The sequence below is a fragment of the Acinonyx jubatus genome, chromosome B3 (assembly GCF_027475565.1).
Source record: "Acinonyx jubatus isolate Ajub_Pintada_27869175 chromosome B3, VMU_Ajub_asm_v1.0, whole genome shotgun sequence".
NCBI classification, from domain to species: domain Eukaryota; kingdom Metazoa; phylum Chordata; class Mammalia; order Carnivora; family Felidae; genus Acinonyx; species Acinonyx jubatus.
In genome coordinates, this window is record NC_069386.1 from 70,431,397 (window position 1) to 70,446,512 (window position 15,116).

Genomic DNA, 15,116 nt, shown 5'->3' on the forward strand with positions numbered 1-15,116 from the left:
GAGAAGAGAATGTGGTTGGGCAGGGGGAAGTCATGAACAGGGGCATGATGCGGGCATACTCAGACAAGGAAGAATGGCACTCAGTTCCTCTACAGTTTATTGTTACAGCAGAAATTGTGGGACACAGGAGGGCACCCTCCACACATAACACAGTGTGGTCAGAGCCCTAAGATAGCCCTTCCCACCCCTATGACAAGCCCCAAGCAGCCCTGCCCCAGCTTAGCTCCCTCCCCCTCCCACTCTAGACACACACTGTCTAGACAGCTACCAAAGTTAGTGCAGCCAATGGCCCCAGGCCCCTTCCTATTGCCCCAGCTCCGATCCTTCCCTCATACTTGCTCATTGCCCACCACCTCCCATTCCAACTTCCATTTCATACACTGGGTGTTTCTATACCATCCTGAGGACCATTAACCCACCAGCAAGCCTCCCCTGACACACATTCAGTTAGGTCCATACCCGTCAGAGATCTGAAGGGTTCATGAGAAGCCCTATCAGATTTGGTGAATGGAGTCCTGGCCCCAAGTCCCCCACCCTTGCAATGGGATAAGTAGGGAGAGTCTGGTGGAGGCACATGGGCAACTACAACAACCTCTTGTCCCTTATCAACAGACACCTAGATTAGGGAGAGGGGTACGTGCCCTCACCACCTTAACACCACAATGAGGGAGAGGGATACTTTAGGGGTCTGGGTCCCTAAGAGATATTGGGACATCTCTCCCAGGAGCTGAGGGGAATCACAGGTTAGAGGTCAAGGTTAGGGTAGCAATCAAAGATCAAGGTCATCTCCCCACATGATCTGCCCATCTTCCCTTACTCTGGCCCAGTGCCCTAGCCCTATGCACCTCCCAGGTTAGTGCTGGGGGAGGTGAGGGCTGGGTCCTACACCAGGGCAACAAAGGTCACTCAACAGGAGACCTCCATGGTATGCCCTGGAGGCCCTGAAGGGAGAGTTCCAGACTCGCTGCTCTGGGACAGGGTGCGAGAGCGGGACCGGTTGCCGTCAATGGATGCTGCGCTGGTCAGGGAGGCTGTGCGCGATCGTGACAGGCGAGTCATGCAGGATGAGGCCACTGTGGAGACAGAAGGATGAGCAGGTAGGCATAAAGGAGGTGAGACAGAGAGGCTGGCAACTCAAGAGTAGGGTGCTTGGGTAAGCCGAGAGTCACAAATGGGGCTGGAGCGGGAGGTCAATGATTTGGCAGACGGTGGTAACTTCCAGAACTAGCCTGAAATGGTTCCCTCCCCCCACCCCCTCCCACCCCACCCCCCCCAGTGCCCATCCCTTCCCCACTCCTGTGCAGCAATCACTGTTCTCATGATAGCTTCTGACTCCCATACTCACTGTAGCCCATGCCTTGCAGGAAGTACTTGAAGGCCTCGGTCAGCTTGCCTGGCTGTGGAAGTAAGAAGAGGAGAGGGGGACAGTGAGGTGAGGTTAGAAGCTGAGTTGGAGGGTTGTCTGGGTGACTCAATTGAGCATCTGACTTGATTTCAGCTCAGGTCATAATCCCAGGGTCGTGAGATCGAGCCCCACGCCAGGCTCCACACTGTTAGTGCTTGGGATTCTGTCTCTCTCCCTGTCTCTCTGCCCCTCTGCTGCTCACGATCTCACTCTCTCACTCTCTCTATCTCAAAATAAATAAATAAACATTAAAAAAGAAAAAGAAGCCAAGCTGGAACCCCAAGCCATGGCAGGTTAGGTGTGGAATGAGTGGCAAATGGATGAGCGACAAAGTGTATGGTTCAGAGTCACTAATATCCCATCCCATGGACGGCAGGGGTACTCACCTGAGTCAGCTGGGGCTGGCCTCCAGAGTCAGCCATCTGTGCAGGAGATAGAGACAACCATCCAGAAGACATAAATAAACGGAGCCATGCCAAGAGATAGAAAAGGTTCTCTTTTCCTTAGCCTCCCCACTCCAGGCCCTCAGGGTTTGCTTTCTTTATCCGCCCCACTTGCTCCCATGCAGGACCTGAAAGGCCTAGAAGCTAAATCTAGAGAGAATCTATGGCTCTGGACAGGGGGCCAGGAGTCAGGCGGGGTATGGAGTAGGGTTACTGACCTTGAGAAAAGAGGTCTGGGTGGGGTCCAGCTTTGAGTTACATTCCACCTGGAGTAAGCAGGAGGCTGAATGAATGAGGTCATATTCCCTGTGGCCCCTCCCTTCGAAGGGACCCAAGGACCCAGATCCCAGTTTCTTTCCCATCAGCCTCGTACCCATTTCCTTCTTACCAGGAATCAACCTCTTATGCCCCACAGTCACTCTCCCTGTTCCAAACAGAGCTGGCCTCTTGGCAAGATACCCCTCTGACCACCACCCTGGATCTCCAACCCTCCCTCACCCACCCCAAAATTCCCTACTGACCACTGCATCTTCATGGGGTGCTTGGTCTCCTACCACCAGCATCACAGGGCACCTAGAGGCATAGTGTCGGGAGAAGAGGGTAAGGCCCTGGTGCTCTGTCACCTGCCTTTTCCCAGAAGAGCAGTTAGACAATGTTTGACTCCAAAGAGGAGACGGTCTTCTGACCCTACCAAGACAATTCAAAGGGGGATGGACCTAGACAGTGAGATTTGCTTCATAGGACAGTGTGGGAGGTAATGAGAAAACTCCCTGTTAAAAGACTCTCCTTCTAAAGAATATAAGCACCTAGGGAAGATCCAGAGAGAGAGGCAAAGCTTTATCTCTTAACGTCTTACTTGAGGGTGACAGCACCTCCACGCTCAAGGTTCAGGTCTCGGCGGCTAGAGAGGGGTTCAAAGAGGAGCAGGAATGTTAGGCAGGCAATGCTGTCTATCCGGATGGAAGCCATCTCCTCCCTGAGGAAGCTCTCTTCCTCCCAGAAATTACAGTCAAATATTAATAATTAAAAGTGAGAAACAAGGGCATCTGGGTTGCTCAGTTGGTTAAGCATCTGACTCTTGACTTTGGCCCAGGTCACAGTTTATGAGTTCAAGCCCCACGTCAGGCTCTGCACTGACAGTGCAGAGCCTGCTTGGGATTCTCTCTTGCTCTCGCTCTCTTTCTCTCTCAAAATAAATAAAGTTAAAAAAAAAAGTGGGAACCAAGGTGGCAGGCAGGCCTCAAACACAATCCCTATGGTCATTTGTGCCCCAGGTCTCTGGCCAGAGGTCAGTGAAGGGGGAGGAAGGGCACATGGACAAGAGACCATCTATCTCACTTCTGGGAATCCAAAAATCCAAGGGAAGTAAACAGGAGAAAGGGGGACGGCTCCATATAATTCATTCCACGGGGTCTGGCCCACAGCAGCCCCAGCTGCACACCAAATCCTGCCCTCCTCACACTGTGTACATCCCAGACTTCGCTCTCCTTCTCTGCACCTCCCCACGACCCCCAGCTGCTGCTTCTACATTTGCTTCACCTGTGTGCACACACACCACCCACTCACTTGTTGTAGCTATTCCAGTACAGTTCAATGTTGTCCAGATTGGGTGCATGTGTAATGATATTTCTGTACTTTTGTATCAACTCAGAATTTCCAGACAACTCCTCCTGAAGGAATGAAGAGGAAAAAAATCAGGATTGAGAAGAGAAGTCAACAGTTACTGGATGAGAAGAGCCAAGCTTTCCTCCCTCCCCAGACCCCGTCCCAGCTAAGGGAGTCACCCCAAGCATTCAAGACCCCAAGGTCCCCTCTACTTCCTCCAGCTTCCACAACCACTTACTTGGCTGAAGAGATGTCCAAGGATCATCTCCGGAATGGAAGAGGTGAGGCCTGTTAGCTATGAGGAAAAAGGGCAGGTGAGCAAGCTCAGGATACCATGAGGAGAAGAAACCCAGGCTACAAAGTGACACACATATCTTCCCTGCTCCACTCCCCTTTCTTGACATTCACAGGCCAAGCAGTTATGCTAGTAGAGCCTAACTGGACCCACGCAAGCCCCGCCCCACCAGACATCAACCCACAGGCTCCTCCAAACCTTGTGGGCTGCCCAATCCATCCAGCCCTTGGCATTGGGATCAATGTTGATGAGGACAAGACCTTCGACTGTATCCGGGTGAGTAAGCTGAGGAGAAGCAGGAGGATGGGAAATCAGAGGCTGGGCAGGGCCTTATCCCTTCCCACTGAGCTCCAGCCAGTCTTAGGGGCCCATGGGGCCTGCCCCCCACTCCCTCCCCACAAACACATACTATTAAACCACACTCTCCTAATCAGTCTGCCATGGGCCTTAAACCTTGTCTGGGTTGCTTTTGTGTTTTTGTTTTTGTTTTTATTTCTTACAGCATATCGTGACAGGATGTAGGCCCCAGCTCCAACACCAACTCCAATTATTGTGGAAAAACTGTGAAAGAGAAATGCATGTCTAATGGGCCCTGGTGTCCAAAACTTTGGCTTTTCAAACTCCTCACCCTCTCTCCCAAGGCCACATGCACAAAGGACAGTACACCATCTTCCCTTGAGGGGTGCTAAAAGGGAAGGCGCCAGGGAGCTAACAACTGACACTGGTAGTCAGTGTAGGTCCCTGAAGTCTATCTTCAGCTCTCTTGGGAAGCCAGGGTCTTGAAAAGAAACACCCATCCCCCAAACAACCAGACGCTTGTTTTCCTACATAGCTCTGTGTCCATTCTCAATTCTCAAGAGCTAGTTCAACTTGTTCTGTTTTAGTTCCTGGTTCCTCGTGAGAAACCGGGAAGAAGGGAACTTGAAGCAAGATGTTAAAAAAAAAAAAACAAAAAAAAAACTTCAGTGAACAACAGGGACAATGGGGGAAACAGAGCCAACAAGGCAAACCGGAGCTGCCCATGGCCCGGGTGCCCAGGAAAAGCCAAGCCGGGAGTCCTCTGCACTCAGCATACATACCACAGAGGCTCACCTGGCTTTCCCTTCCTTCTCCCTCTCTCCCTCACACTCAGGGTGTGAGGGCTCCAGATCACCAGGTGTGTGTGTGTGTATGTGGAGGAGGGGAAGTAGGAGGGAAAGACAAGTCCATCTGGCTCCTTGAGATTATGTCACCCCTCCACTTCCTCCGACCTTCTGAATCAAAGAAGCCCCTCCTCAGCCTAAGGCAGGGCCACACATAACCCCTCCCTTTCCTGCCTCTATCCATTAGGGCTACTCAGCTGATTCAAGTCCATTTCCAAACCTACCCCTTCCTCTCAACAGTCAGGTGGAGGCTGGAGGAGGAAGGATATATCTAGGACAGAGCCCACAACCCATCTAGGAACCCTGGTGGACACAGGAGTTCTAAGGGCACCATTATGCCAGACAGAGAACTACGGTTTGGAGGGGTACCCAGGCTTCTCACTTTAAGTACTGCAGGATGCAAGGGATCATATCTGCCAGCTGGTCCAGAGATGGGTACTGATATCTGGGAAAAAGAAGAATGTTAAGGAAAATGCCAACCTGTCCCCGCTGCCCCGCACCTCAGGGTGTCCTATCCATCCTTTCCTGGAATCTCCACTGTTTCCTCCTCCCCTGAGTCCACTCTTCCCCACACCCCCTGTGCCTCACAGCCCAGTGAGGAAGGACGGAGCTAATTCTCACCCCAAAGGGAACACAGGAGCCCCCTCTTCCATTCCAGGGGCATCCACATGAACTCGCACGAAGTTCTGAATGATTTCCTGCATATCTCCGAATTGAAACAGCGGCTGGAAGCAAGATTTATCTAAAGAGAATCCCCATCACCCCGATGGTAGAATCAGCCAGGGAAAAGCAACCTGAAGTCAGAACCCATCCTCTTTCTTTCATGCCATAGTCAGAGGACAGAACCTCCCCTTCACATGCCACATGGGTGCTGACCCTTCCCCATCCCTTAGGGTTTTACCCTTCCCACCAGCCTCTTCCCAGAAAGGGGTGGGAGGGGAAGGTGAGGTCCTTACAATTGAGTCCCACATCATGGTAGGTGAGTATCGCTGGGCGTTTGGGTTTGGGGGTGCCATAGACAGTAAAAGTGACAGAGCCATAAGGTGTCTCCACAGAGTGAGTCTGCAGAAAAACAGGTCACCATCAGGAGGAGTCAGGCTGAGAGGAAAAAGAGGCAAGAGAAGGACGCCCACAAAAGTCAAAGTCAAAAGTCGGGGAGTTGAGGTATGGGAGGGGCAAAGTGAGGAGACAGGAACAAAGATTTAGAAATAGGATCAGCAAGACTTTGGTTCAGGTAAATAAAACAGTGGAAGATGATTCAGAGGGTGGAAAAGAATCCTAAAAGTTGGGAGAGCACCAAGGAACTCTGAGGAGGAGGAAGAAGGAAGGAAAGGGAGAGATGGGAAAGGGAAAGGACTGGAATGAAAGGGAGCAGAGAGGGGAGAAAGAGCCAGGTAGCAGTCCTCTCCCTACTGGGAGACAGGAGAACCCCTCCTCCCACCCTGGGACTACTCCCAAGCTGTTACCTGTCCCTGGTCCAGGAGGATTCCGGCAGCTAACTCAGCCTCCTGGAGAGACACACACGGACAGACACACGCAGACACACACAGCCATGTAGAGTCATAGATGGAGAGACAGGCACAGATAAAGAAAGGCAAAGAGACCAACCGAGACGAAAGACAGAAAGAGATGACAAAAAGAGACATGGAGAGGATGAAGGTTAGTGCAGTGACAGGACAAAGGCCTGACTCCCATTGTGGTGTATGGGGGAGAGACATGGGTACAGGTGGAGAAAACAGGGGTGTGGGTTAGAAAGAGATCATGGATTTGGGAAGGCAGGAGGCGAGGGGGATGCCCGCAGGCCTGGACTTCGGGTCTGGGAGTCGGAGGGTCTCTATTGACCTTGGCCACCTCGGGCGTCTGCCCTGGCAACAGCGGCTTCTCCTCTGTGATCTGCACCTCCTGCAGCTCCGCCATGGTGGCCTGGTAGGATGAAGAAACACCAAAACTGGGGAGGTTGCCTCCACCCCTGCACATCTCATACACCTGGCTCCCTCTCTCAGCCCAGGACAGTGTAGGGTGCAGAGGGCCCTAGGAGAGGGAGCACACATCAAGCCTTTCTCGCCCCCAGCTCCATGTCCAGACTGCTGGAAAGGCAGGCTAGTGGCAGAGGACTCAGGATACCACTTCTCTTCAGACTCGCCATCCCTCTGGCTACCCCTCAACACCCACACCTCCAGACCCCCCTCTCCTGTCATGCATAGAAATACCAGGGTGGGGCAGGAGTGTTGCTCCGGTTTCCCATGCTATATTTAGGGGCCACCCCACACTCCCAGAGTAGGTAGGGATGAAACTCATGGCTCAGTGACTGGGTACGCCAATGATACTAAGGAACAGAGTAGTGAGAGTTCATAATTAACTGTGACCTTCAACTAAACATCAAGGTCAGCAGCTCAAAGGGAAAGGGGTTAAAAATGACCCACGTACCAAGACCAAGAGGGTGAGAGAGAAAAAAAGAAAAGAAGAACAAGGGACATCTGTATCCAACTGACCCAATGCTTCCCTTCCTTCCAAGACTCTCCCTCCCTCCCCATTGTGAATAAATTAGCATACATTCAACATTAGTGGGGCTGGTGAGGAGCAGAACACCTGTGCAGCCTGGGGGGTGGGGTCACTTACTGGGCTCCTATTGGCTGGATGCAGTGGGGTCAGGGGTCAGGGTTCTCTCCCCTCCTGGCTCAGGGGTCTGAGAAAACAAGGCAATGAGGTGAATGACACGGGAGACAGACCCTGGGTCTTTTAGGGACAGAAAGCCTCAGCCAAGATCTGGACTACCTGGGTCACCCACCCTCCCCAGGTCACTAACCCTCCCTAATCTGTACCCCTGAGTCCAATGAACATGTCTTCTCTAGGCTTCAGCTAGAATCAATACAGGCTGAAGGGGCCTGCGGGGCAACACGGAGAGCAGGTATCAGCCCAGGCTGGGGGAGGAGAGAAGGAAGTGCTGATGTGGAGGAAAGAGCGTGGCTTGTGTCGGAACCTCTGGATTCTAGTCCCGGCTCTGTAGCTGAGGGTGTGACCTTGGCCCACTCAGTTACTTCTCTTGGCTTCAATTTCCTATTTGCAAACTACAAGTGGGGACTAGGGGATCCTCAAGATTTTTGACAGCTCTCAAGTGAGATGAGGGTAGCTAAGCATGACTGTTTCATACTTACACGTTTAAAAAGGAAATTTAAAAAGCCTCGTGCCTTCGAGTCTCTCCTCCACCCAGTCTCGGTGTGGGTGCCCCGAGCGGAGAAGGGAAGGGAGGGCGGCCCCACAGTCTCCTCCCAGCACCCCCCCCCGCCCCTCCCGCCCCGACGACCCGCAAGGGCCAAGCGCCAGCTGGCAAGGGATGGGTAGGAAGGATGGGAGTAACCCGGACCTGCACCCGTCCGCACCTACGCTGCTCGCCCGCGTGGGGACCGACACCCTAGCGCGGCTGGCGCGGAGCGCCCGGGACCCTGGACACAACCTCGCGCACGCCCCAAACACGCCCTGCCGCTCGCGGAGCCTCCGCCTTTGTGCGCCGCAGCGCAGCGCCCCCTCCTTGCGGGCCCCTTCCCCCGAGCGGTCGGCTCCGAGGGATAGGGATCAAACCGCCCACCGGCCCGACTGGCGCCATCCAGGCCCTGCGGCCCCTCGCCCGCCCCTCCCCCTACCTGCTGCCGCCGCGGCCGCTTCCACCTTCACTTGCCTTTGACTCTCCGGCCCGCCCGGCTCGGGCTCCCCACAGACCCGCCCCCGGCCCGCCCCAGCCCGCCCACGGGCCGACAGCTCCCTGCAGATCCGCCCCAGACCCCCAGTAAACACGCCCCCCCCTTTATCCCGCCCCAGGCTGTCTGCCGCTCAGGGAGGGGCTGGGCTGGGGACCCAAGGGGTACCCTAAAGGAAGCAAACTGCTGGGTGCTTCCGCGTTCTGCTCGCGCTCCCCACGACATCCCCCCCGCAACCCAGCGGTTGTGGGGTGTGCGGGGATCCCTTAGTCCTGCAGGGGATCCTCACGCCTGCCCTCCACACCGCCCCCACCCGTGACCTGGATCTGCCTATCGCACTGTGGTTCCTTCCTTCGCCCCCAGACCCAGTATGAGGACGGGTAGGGGGGGAAACGAACCCAGGGTGCTGACACCCCACGATTTTGACTCCGCTTGCCCGTAAACACAGAGCTAGGTTAAGGAAGGAGGAGGTGGGCGGGGATCGCCGCAGAGGAGGCGAGGGTCTCGCCCGAGGGGCAGGTGTGCTAGCACCGACGGGTGGGGGTGGGGGTCGTCGAGGGCGCAGGAGTTTCAACTTCGGGGTGCCCAGGGTCCTGGTACCTCCTCTCTGTGCTGCGTCCCGACGCCAGCTCTCGGCTGCTGAGAAGTTGGAAAACAAGGCGGGGAGGGGGGGCGGGGAATGCGGGGGGCCGCTATAAATAGAGGGAGATCGCAGGAGGGGGGGGCGAGGATGGCCAACGGGGACTCCCGGGTCAAGGCCCCAAGGGGGGACGGAGGAGGGGCCAGGGACCCCCAGGGGCTCTGACTCTAGGGTAAACAGGCGTGGGGGCGGAGTTAACTCTGCGGGGGTGGAGTAGGGGCTTGGGGAGGACGCTGTGTCCCGGGCTGGAACCCAAGAGACCCTGTGGCTTCGGCGGTAACCCCTCCTAGTCCGGCCCAGAGGAGGAGGGTGAGACAGGCCCGGCCCGGCTGTATCTCAGTGCCCAGGCGGTGTTTTCTCAGAGACTGCTGCGTGTCGCTTTCGGGGCCTGGGATGGGTTTGCGGTCTTAGACTGCTCACTAGCCCTATCCGACCCCCACCCTAGATGCACCCTCCCTGTGCCCCTAGAGGAAGGCCACCTGGAATGGGATAGTTGGGTGGCCGAGGGGTTCCTAAGTTGTCTTAGACAAAAGGAAACCAGATTGAATTCCTCCCCACCTGCACCCTTCCAGCGCCCCCACCCCCACCCCACCAGGGTTCCCACCCCATCTTCCTTCAGCCTGGTTCCTGAGTTACCATTTCGGGGGCTGGGCGGCAGGCCAGTTGAGAACAATGGCCAATGGAAGTGGAGCTGCCAACCGCAACACCAGCACAAGCTGCCCCCCCCAAGACCCCCAAATTGCCCTCCCCCCTCCTGCCTGGGAACCACCCCCCACCCCCCTCACCACCCACAACCCCCTCCCATCCAAGGAACATCAATGCCCCTTTCATCCCCACTTGGCAGGGTCTATTGGAAAGAAGGAGGGGCCAAGAGGGAGGAGGTGACCCAGAGTAGGAGAACTGGTCAGGATCAAACCCCGGGTCTCAACAACCTCATATCTAAAGGACCCCCGAACCTTCTCCCAATTTGGAACATCGAAGTTTTCCTCATTTCCCTCCCCCCACCCTCTTCATAACTGTTTCCCTCAGAAACTGGCCCAGAGGCTGGGCACCCTGGCAGCTTGCCTAGTCCCCTCTCCCCTCTGGACGCCAGTTTAACACTCTCCTGGACAAGGAAAAGCTTGCTGGCCTTAGGATCATAGACAGAGCTGTGTAGGGCAGGAGAGAGGTCTTACCAGCCCCCCAGGAGCTGGGGAAGAAAGAATGCCTAGAGCTTGCGCCTGCAGTGTTCTCTGATGTGTATAAAGTAGTCTTACTTGGAGTGGGGGAGGGAAGGACCTGGAGGTTCCAGCATCTAAATTCGTCTCTGGGTCAGGATGACTCAGGGGGAACCTGATAAGGGGCCTACGCAGGGGCGTGGGGCGGGCAGGAGGTGGGAAATTTCCACTGGGATCTGTTTGCTTCCGAGGCCTAGGGGTCTCAGCTCCTGCAGGCAGAAATGAGGCTGGTTCTGCCCTAAGGTAGGGTTCCCTTTGTCAGGGTAGGTCCCAGCCCAGCCATAAGTCGCCCAACCAGGGTAATCTCTAACTCCCTTCTCTTGGGCCAGAAGCAGCTTCAAACTGTACTTTCAGTTAAGCAACAGTTTTGCAAGCCTGCTGTGTGCCAGCCACTGTATAGATGCAATTCAAAGAAGTGTGAAGGGTGGTCATATCCGTTCTAGAAGCATATGATGAAGTAGGTGGGAGAAGGAATAAAGACAGAAAGTTAAGAAAAATGAGGTCTATAGAAGTTTAATTGTTTAGACAAAAAATCCTGTGCCAAGTGTTTCCCATTCTTCTCAAGTGGGAGATGAGAGATTTCCATTCCCGCTTGATGGTTTTAGTATCCTTGACGGAGACAAACCATGAATTCAACAATACTTTTAAATAAGGTTGTTTTTTTAAGATTTTATTTTTAAGTACCCTCTACACCGAATGTGGGGCTCAAACTACAAAGAACTTACAACCCCAACATCAAGAGTCACATGCGTGCTGCACAGACCAAGCCAGTCAGGCTCCGCTGTTTGTATGGAATTCTGATATTTCTAATACCTATGTATGTAGTAATATCTACATGTGCAAAGCGTGCTATTTATTCAGTTGACAATATTTTCTGTACATATAAATCCCAGGGTCCCTTGCAATAAATCAGAAATCCTCTCCCCAGGAGACTGCAGCCCACAGACTAAGAACCATTATTTTGCTATAATTCAGAGGAAAAGCGTTTTTGTTGTTGTTTCCTAGAGTGTACCACCCATGAGGAGTACAACCACAGGGTATTTGAGTGGGAGAAAGGAACGTTCTATCCAGGAAGAAAGGAGCAAGAGGGAAAGCTTGGGAGAAGAAATACACAAGTTACTCGGAAGAATTGAATAGTAGCTAGTAGGTGCAAGGTACTTCCCATATATCATCCCACAATACTATAAGGTAAGTTTTATTGCTACACAGTACAGGTGAGGAACCACAGCTCAGACATTTCTGAAACAGAAGCTTTAGTGATTTGCCCAAGGCCAACCAACCAGTGCTGTAAATGACAAATCTAGGACTCAAATCCCCACCCAGATTCATCCCACTCCAAGGCTCTTCTCTTTCAACCATGAGGTAGCTAGCCTCTAAAGTCATTATGGCCCCCAGATGAAGAATAATATTGATGAGAGGTAGGTGATGTTTGATAAAAGCATGGGCCAAGTGTGAAAGTCCTTGACAGTTTTTTTTTTTTTTTTTTTTTTTTTTTTTTGTCTTGTCACTGAAGATCCTTAGAGCATTCTTGAGCAGGATTAATGGATAAAAAATAGTTTTGTGGGGGTGCCTGGGTGGCTCAGTCAGTTAAGAGTCTGACTTCAGCTCAGGTCATGATCTCACAGTTTGTGAGTTCAAGTCCCATGTCGGGCTCTGTGCTGACAGCTCAGACTCTAGAGCCTGCTTCAGATTCTGTGTCTCTCTCTCTCTCTCTCTCTCTGCCCCTCCCCACCTCTCAAAAAATGAACATTAAAAAAACATTAAAGTTCCTACTGAGGTTGGTGTGTCAAAGCCACTGGGATTCTCCATGTTGGTCACTAACTTGGACTTGAGACTAGAAAGGACGGCACTGCTGGACTGATGCCAACCTGTTTCCATTAACCCCTTCCCTGGGCTCCTCTCAGCACTGTGGGACAGACCATAAACCAATCTGACCAGGACCCAGAGGACTGGGTCAGGCTGGGGGGAATGATGAGGGAAGTTTGATCAGCTGGAAAGATCAGAAGGGTGGCAACTTGCTCAATGCAAAGTGGGGAAATGAAGGACCCCTCTCCCAAGACTCAGGCTGTAGCTTCAAGCTGATGTCACATAAACACTGCTGAGGTCATAGAAGCTTCCCTCTCCTCCCCTGTTTCCCCATTGCTACATAGTTTCCCCAACCAGCTGGCTCCCACATATCTGCACACACTTATAAACAAAGGCTGAGAAGGGGCAGACACCATCCGGCTACTCTCAGGTGCACAAAAGTGGTGAAGACATAGGTGGTAGTGGTGATTATTCAGTATGTAGGATCCATACTAGTATCCCTGGTGCTGGGAACAGTAGGGGGGATGGAAGCAATGGGGGGAAAGGAAAGAGAAGAACAGGGAGGAGGGATTTTGTTCCTGTTGCTGATTCTTATTTTGTTGACTAACACCCATCCTCATTACTCCTCAGTCGTCCCTTCCCCTCCTCCCTCACCCCCAAGTCTTCCTCCCTGCGGCCCTCCCCCACCTCCAGTTGATCATGGCATCAGAAGCAGGGAAAACGTTCCAACGGTTTGCTGTCTTTGGAGAATCATCAAGCAGTGGCACTGAAATGAACAATAAGAACTTCTCCAAGCTATGCAAAGACTGTGGCATCATGGATGGCAAGATAGTCACCTCCACTGATGTGGACATCGTATTCAGCAAAGTCAAGTAAGGGGCCAGAGATGGGGGCCAGGCACACAAGGCACTGGGACCTAGAAAGGTTCATGTGGGAGGACACAATAATGGGTCTATTGAGCACCTGCTGGGTACCTGGTCCTGTGCTGTTCCCTGTCCCAAGACCCTCAGTGTCAAGAGACCAAATCTCAGTCAGGGAAGGGTTGGGCCTTGGAAGGTTATGAATTCATGTTCCAAAGTTCCTGGATTTCTGTCTGACTGACCAGAGCCAAGAATGCCCGAACCATCACATTTCAGCAGTTCCAGGAAGCAATGAAGGAGCTGGGCCAGAAACGATTCAAAGACAAGAAGCCAGATGAAGCTCTGGAGAACATTTATAAACTCATGGAAGGCAAGGATCCAGCTACCACTGGTGTTACTGTGAGTGACATTCTTCATCCCTAACCCTTGACTCTACTTCTCTAAATCCCTGCTGCTCCTATCTCCCTTCCCCCTTCCAATGTCCCTAACCTCTGTCATTAGTAATACTGTAGGGAGACAAGGCAGAAAGTCTCTGGGGCACTGTCGGGATTGGAACAGACTTTAGAGATCATCTAGTAATTTCAGGGATGAAGAGACTGTGGCTGAGAGAAGGGTCCACACCTACTTTAATAATAAAGTTAAGCCTTGTTTCCAAGTGTCCAGTGGGCTCTGGGGGAACACTGAGTGCAAAGGACTTGGTATCTGATCCCCACTCCTCCTCCCACTCTTGTATAAGATGTAATATCTGCCCTCCTGCCTCCCACCCACCGTCTGTTCTCTATTTGTCCCCTCTCTGTTTATGTTTATTTAATTTTGAAAGAGAGAGAGAGAGAGAGTATGATAGGGGAGGGGCACAGAGAGAGGGAGATACAGAATCCAAAGCAGGCTCCAGGCTCTGAGCTCTCAGCACAGAGTCCAATGCAGGGCTCTAACTCACAAACCGTGAGATCATGACCTGAGCCAAAATAGGATGCTTAATGGACTGAGCCACCCAGGTGCCCCCTGTCCCCTCTCTATTTAAAGCCCCTTCTATTCTAGGTTTCAAATAGGGCACTCCCACTTGGAGGGACCTTGCATATTGGGTCTGGGGTTGAAGTCCTCTGGCTGCCGCCTGGTCAAAAGAGCTCCTCTGGAAGCAGAAAACTCCACACACACCCCATTCATTCCCAGACACCAGACTCCTCCACCCTCGTGAGTGGATGGCTCTTTCCACGTTCCTACCCATGGCTGCATCTGGGCCCTAAAGAAAGCAGCCCCATGCCAACAGTAGAATAGAACACTGGGTCCTAGCAGAACCAAAGTCCATCTTTAGAGAAGGGGTGTGACAGCAAAGGGGAAGAGAGAAGGATCAGACCCATCATCCTCTGGCTTGCAGAAGGCAACAACAGTGGGTGGAGTGAGCCAGCTGACGGACACAAGCAAGTACACCGGCACCCACAAGGAGCGCTTTGACGAGAGTGGCAAAGGCAAAGGCATCGCAGGACGGGAAGAGATGACCGACAAGTCAGGCTATGTGAGTGGCTACAAGGGTGCTGGCACCTATGATAAGAAGAGCAGCAAATGAGAAGTAGCCTCAACAACTAGGGTCAGTTAGTCCTCGACCCAGCATCTTACACACCACGGAGGAGCGTAGGGAACAATAAACATCTGTGTGTGCATCAGCCAATGAGCTCTGTCTTTCCTTCAGAGAGAGGGATAGATAGACCCACTGGTGCAGAGAGAGAGAAGAGAAGACCCCAGGAGTCAGGGTTTTGAGTTCTGCACCCTTTCTCTAGTTAACCTCATGCCTCCCAGCCCTAGGTTAGCATTCCCCTCTACAACTGCGTCTAAGAACAGAGCTGAGGAATATATTTGGGGATAAGAGATAAACCAGTTGCGGAGGCAAAAGCATTTGCTCCTTGCACTCATACATTTCTGGTATCCACCCTTCTTATCTCCCAAAGGGAAGTGGCAATTCCCGATTGGACCTAGTATGACCCAGACACCACTTGTTAGACCCCTCCCTGTT

At 52.9% G+C, this 15,116-nt stretch overlaps 2 protein-coding genes across 10 annotated transcripts; one reads left to right on the plus strand and one right to left on the minus strand.

Moving 5' to 3' along the window:
* Positions 1-458: 458 nt before the first annotated feature.
* On the minus strand, positions 459-10,464 carry NDRG2 (NDRG family member 2). 6 transcript variants are annotated; one of them, XM_015068229.3, is made up of 17 exons: positions 10,401-10,464; positions 7,510-7,576; positions 6,733-6,813; positions 6,357-6,398; positions 5,847-5,952; positions 5,512-5,632; positions 5,273-5,335; positions 4,249-4,309; positions 3,947-4,033; positions 3,692-3,748; positions 3,415-3,518; positions 2,705-2,749; positions 2,370-2,421; positions 2,067-2,114; positions 1,792-1,827; positions 1,346-1,397; positions 459-1,073 (listed from the first exon to the last, which is right to left on the minus strand). In XM_015068229.3, the coding sequence occupies exons 3-17, from the start codon at positions 6,805-6,807 to the stop codon at positions 907-909; spliced, it is 1,116 nt and encodes a 371-aa protein (XP_014923715.1). In that variant the 5' UTR covers positions 6,808-6,813; positions 7,510-7,576; positions 10,401-10,464; the 3' UTR covers positions 459-906. The 6 variants fall into 6 exon arrangements, with proteins under 6 accessions (XP_014923715.1, XP_026921148.1, XP_026921149.1 ...); XM_027065347.2 differs by lacking the exon at positions 10,401-10,464 and adding an exon at positions 9,186-9,267; XM_027065348.2 differs by lacking the exon at positions 10,401-10,464 and adding an exon at positions 8,532-8,622.
* A 1,000-nt stretch (positions 10,465-11,464) lies between these two features.
* Positions 11,465-14,769, plus strand: TPPP2 (tubulin polymerization promoting protein family member 2). Of its 4 annotated transcripts, none has more exons than XM_027065352.2 (4): positions 11,465-11,630; positions 12,879-13,120; positions 13,354-13,507; positions 14,147-14,439. In XM_027065352.2, the coding sequence occupies exons 2-4, from the start codon at positions 12,948-12,950 to the stop codon at positions 14,381-14,383; spliced, it is 564 nt and encodes a 187-aa protein (XP_026921153.1). In that variant the 5' UTR covers positions 11,465-11,630; positions 12,879-12,947; the 3' UTR covers positions 14,384-14,439. The 4 variants fall into 4 exon arrangements, with proteins under 4 accessions (XP_026921153.1, XP_014923674.2, XP_026921151.1 ...); XM_015068188.3 differs by lacking the exons at positions 11,465-11,630; positions 14,147-14,439 and adding exons at positions 12,526-12,678; positions 14,484-14,769; XM_027065350.2 differs by lacking the exon at positions 11,465-11,630 and adding an exon at positions 12,526-12,678 and having other exon boundaries at positions 14,147-14,433.
* Positions 14,770-15,116: the final 347 nt, after the last annotated feature.

Bases quoted from the DNA above. Each gene is read 5' to 3' on its own strand.
- NDRG2 (XM_015068229.3), bottom strand. From the start codon at position 6,807: ATGGCGGAGCTGCAGGAGGTGCAGATCACAGAGGAGAAGCCGCTGTTG. The intron at 5,953-6,356 runs GTAACAGCTTGG...GTTTTTCTGCAG, and splicing joins TCCTCCTGGACCAGGGACAG to ACTCACTCTGTGGAGACACC. The intron at 1,398-1,791 runs GTGAGTACCCCT...TTACTTCCACAG, and splicing joins GCCAGCCCCAGCTGACTCAG to CCAGGCAAGCTGACCGAGGC.
- TPPP2 (XM_027065352.2), top strand. From the start codon at position 12,948: ATGGCATCAGAAGCAGGGAAAACGTTCCAACGGTTTGCTGTCTTTGGA. The intron at 13,121-13,353 runs GTAAGGGGCCAG...CTGACTGACCAG, and splicing joins ATCGTATTCAGCAAAGTCAA to AGCCAAGAATGCCCGAACCA. The intron at 13,508-14,146 runs GTGAGTGACATT...CTTCTATTCTAG, and splicing joins CAGCTACCACTGGTGTTACT to GTTTCAAATAGGGCACTCCC.